The 3135-nt window shown below is 72.7% G+C and overlaps 1 protein-coding gene across 1 annotated transcript in view; it reads left to right on the top strand.

Moving 5' to 3' along the window:
* Positions 1–1166: 1166 nt before the first annotated feature.
* Positions 1167–3135, top strand: part of LOC108510389 (25-hydroxyvitamin D-1 alpha hydroxylase, mitochondrial) — a 6276-nt gene continuing 4307 nt past the window's right edge. The window contains exons 1-2 of the mRNA XM_017840066.1: positions 1167–1355; positions 2421–2611. Coding sequence (XP_017695555.1) covers positions 1167–1355; positions 2421–2611 — 380 coding nt within the window. The remainder of the gene's footprint in view (positions 1356–2420; positions 2612–3135) is intronic.

The raw sequence follows: 3135 nt of genomic DNA, 5'->3' as shown, positions 1-3135 counted from the left end.
CCCCAGGCCGCGGACCCGCTGGTGCCGCTGCTGCCGGCGGTGACGGAGGAGGGGCAACGAGCCCAGCGGGCCGGGCGGCCCCCCCGCACCGCCGTGTTCCGCCGCCGCCCCGACCCCCCCCCGGGGGGGCCCTGAGGGGCCGGGGGGGGGCCGGACCCCCGCGAGCCCCCGGGGACCCTCCCCCGCACCCCCGTTTTTTAATAAAGCCGCAAAGTGTCCCCAAGCCTCGTGTTTCCAACCCCCCCACCCCAAAATCCCTCCGGGGGGGAATATGTCACTCCCCCCTCCCCCGCCCCACGGGGCTGCCGGGAATTGCACCTTCCCCAAAAATGGGGAGGGCGGGGCCGGTTCCTGCCTCAGTTTCCCCATCGCAGGAAACCCCCGGGGGGGTTGGGGGGACCCCAGTGACCCCCCCACCCTTCCCCACGCGGGGGGGTTTCCAGAGGCCCCGCCCGGTGGCGCAAGGCGGAAATTCCCGGGAATGCGGGACGGGGTGGGGGGGAACCGCCGTGCGTGTGTCCCGGGGGTCAGACCAGCCCCTCCCCGGCACTGGGGTGCACTGGTGGGACTGGGACTGGGCGGGGCCACTGCGTGTCCCCTCCTCCCCCCGTGGGAAGGCACCCCCCCAACCCCAAATGCCGCACATCCAGTTTGGGGGGTGCTGGGACCAGTTTGTGACTGGGAGGGTGGGTTTGGGGGGGGGGATTTGGTGGGTTTTTTGGGGGTCCGGCCCCGTTCGCGCCCCCGGTTCTGCCCACTCCGGGAGGGGGGCGGAGCTTTCCACCGAGGCCCCGCCTCCTCCTGGCGCTGATTGGCCCGAGGGGACCCAACATACCAATCAACCCTCGGAGATGGGCGGGGCTTAGCGCCCATGGGGCGTGTCTAACTATGAAACGGGCGGGGTTTCGGGCGAACGGGGCGGGTTTGGGGGCGTGGCCCTGGCGGAGGGGGCGTGGCCCCGACGGCTCCTCGTGGGCGCTATAAAGGCCCGGCCCCGGGGCCGCGGCTCAGTCGAGGATCGGCTCCGAGACGCGCCCGGAGATTCCCCCCGCGACCCTCCCCTGCTGTCCCCCGCTCCCTCCGGTGCCACCAGCGCTACCCGTGTCCCCCCCGCCGCCCCCGCCTCACCCGGTACCACCGGTGCCACCCGAGCCCCCCAACCCGCCATGCCCCCCACCCTGCGCCCCCCACTCCGGGCTGTCCTGTCCCACTCCCTGCCCGAGCCGGGGGTCCCGCGGCGTCCCCCGGCCCCCCCACGCCCCCGAGGCCTGGCAGAGATGCCGGGGCCGAGCTCCTCCTCCTTCATCTTCGAGCTGCTGTGCCGGGGGGGGGTGCGGAGGCTGCACGAGATGCAGGTAATGGGGCCGGGGAGGGGGGACAGGCAGCCCCTCTGGGCTAGGGGTGCGGGGCTCTCTGCCCTGGGGCTTGGAGGGGGCGAAGGGACAGCGAGACCCCCATCTGGGGCTTGGAGGGGACAGGGCGCTCCCCATGGGGTCTGCCCGGGGGTCGGGTGTTCCCCATGGGGGTCTGAGAGCTGTGGACGGGGTTTTGAGGCTGCCCAGGGGGCGAGGGGGCTGTGAGCGGGAAGGCTGTGGGCTGGGTAGGTTGGGGGCTGCCCGGGGGTCTGATCCCACCACCTAGAGCTTGGAGGGGACAAAGGGACCCCAATGCCACTGGAAGGGACGGGGAGACCCTGCTGCCACCACTTGGGGCTTGGAGGGGGCGGGGGGACCCTCTTCGTGCTGCTCTGGAGCCGGCAGGGCCCGGCGGGGTCCTGGTCCTGCTGTCCTGGGGGAGGGTACGGAGGGGCTGGGGGGGCTCTGGGTCACCGACCTGGAGCTTGGAGGAGACGCGGGATACCCCAGACCCACCCCCTCGAGTCCTGGAGGGGACGGGAGGCACCGCGGTCCCTCCACACTCCAAGGTGTGGGGAGACCCTGATTTCAATTCCTGGGGCTTGGGAGGGGGGCAAAGGGGACCCCCCCTCACTGCCCCGGGGCTGGGGGAGGGTCAGGGGACCCCAAACTGATCCGTAGCGGGGGGGGGAGTTGGGATCGGAGCTGCGCAGGGGCAGGAACAGCTCCCGGTGTCCCCTCAGTGCCGGGGGTGGGGCAGCGGCACCGGGGACGGGGTACCGGGGGTGCCCCCCCCGTGTCCCCGGGGGGTACAGCGGGGCGGGGACCGCGGGGAGACCGAGACCCCCCCGGCCCGCGCTGCAGCCGATCCTGTCCGACCCCTCCCTGCCCAAGGACCCCCGGTGTGACCTCCCGGTGCGCCCCCGGTGCCCCCCAGCCCGAGGCCGGGTCTGTGCGACCGCCGGTGCCCCCGAGCCCCCCGTGCCCGCGAACCGGGTGTCGGTCCCAGTTGGGGCCGCCGTGGGAGCCCCGCTGGGGCCGGTGTGACCCCCCCGTGCCCCCCAGGTCCACGGCCGGGCGCGGTTCGGGCCGCTCTGGAAGGCCCGGTTCGGGCCGGTGCTCACGGTTCACGTGGCCGAGCCCGCGCTCGTGGCTCAGGTGCTGCGCCAGGAGGGGCCCGACCCCTCCCGCGCCCTCCGCTGCCCCTGGAAGGACCACCGGGCCCTCCGGGGGGTCCCGGGGGGGCTCCTCACACTGTGAGTCTATTGGGGGTTCACCAAGGGGAGGGGGCCGGGGGGGGCTGAGCCTCTGGGTGATGGGGGGACTCTGGGGGGGACTCCCCATGGGGGGTGGTCGTGGAGGGCTGTGGGCAGGATTTGAGGGCTGCCGGGGGTGGTTGGGGGCTGTGAAAGGGTGGGTGTGGTTGGGTGGAGTTGGGGTGGGTGTGGCTTGGGTGGGGCTAAGGGTGGGTGTGGCTGTGTGTGGTTAGTGATGGGTGTGGTTGGGGCGGGGCTAAGGGAGTGGGTGTGGCTCAGTGGAATTAATGATAGGTGGGGTTGGGGCGTGGTTAAGAGTGGGTGTGGCCAGGGCGTGGCTGAGAGTGGTGGTGGGGCTTTTCAAGTGGGCGTGGCCGTGCATTTGTGGGCGGAGATAATGCACGTGGGCGTGTCCAGTGACTGAGGGCGTGGCTAACGACTTGTGGGCGTGGCTAAGACCCAGTGGGCGTGGCCCTGCCAGTCCGGGGTCACCCCTGGGGGGGTCTCGGGGCTGTTCTGGAGGG

This window comes from Lepidothrix coronata, unplaced genomic scaffold (assembly GCF_001604755.1).
Source record: "Lepidothrix coronata isolate B3197 unplaced genomic scaffold, Lepidothrix_coronata-1.0 Scaffold778, whole genome shotgun sequence".
Classification (NCBI taxonomy): domain Eukaryota; kingdom Metazoa; phylum Chordata; class Aves; order Passeriformes; family Pipridae; genus Lepidothrix; species Lepidothrix coronata.
This window is presented reverse-complemented; position numbering and strand designations above follow the sequence as displayed.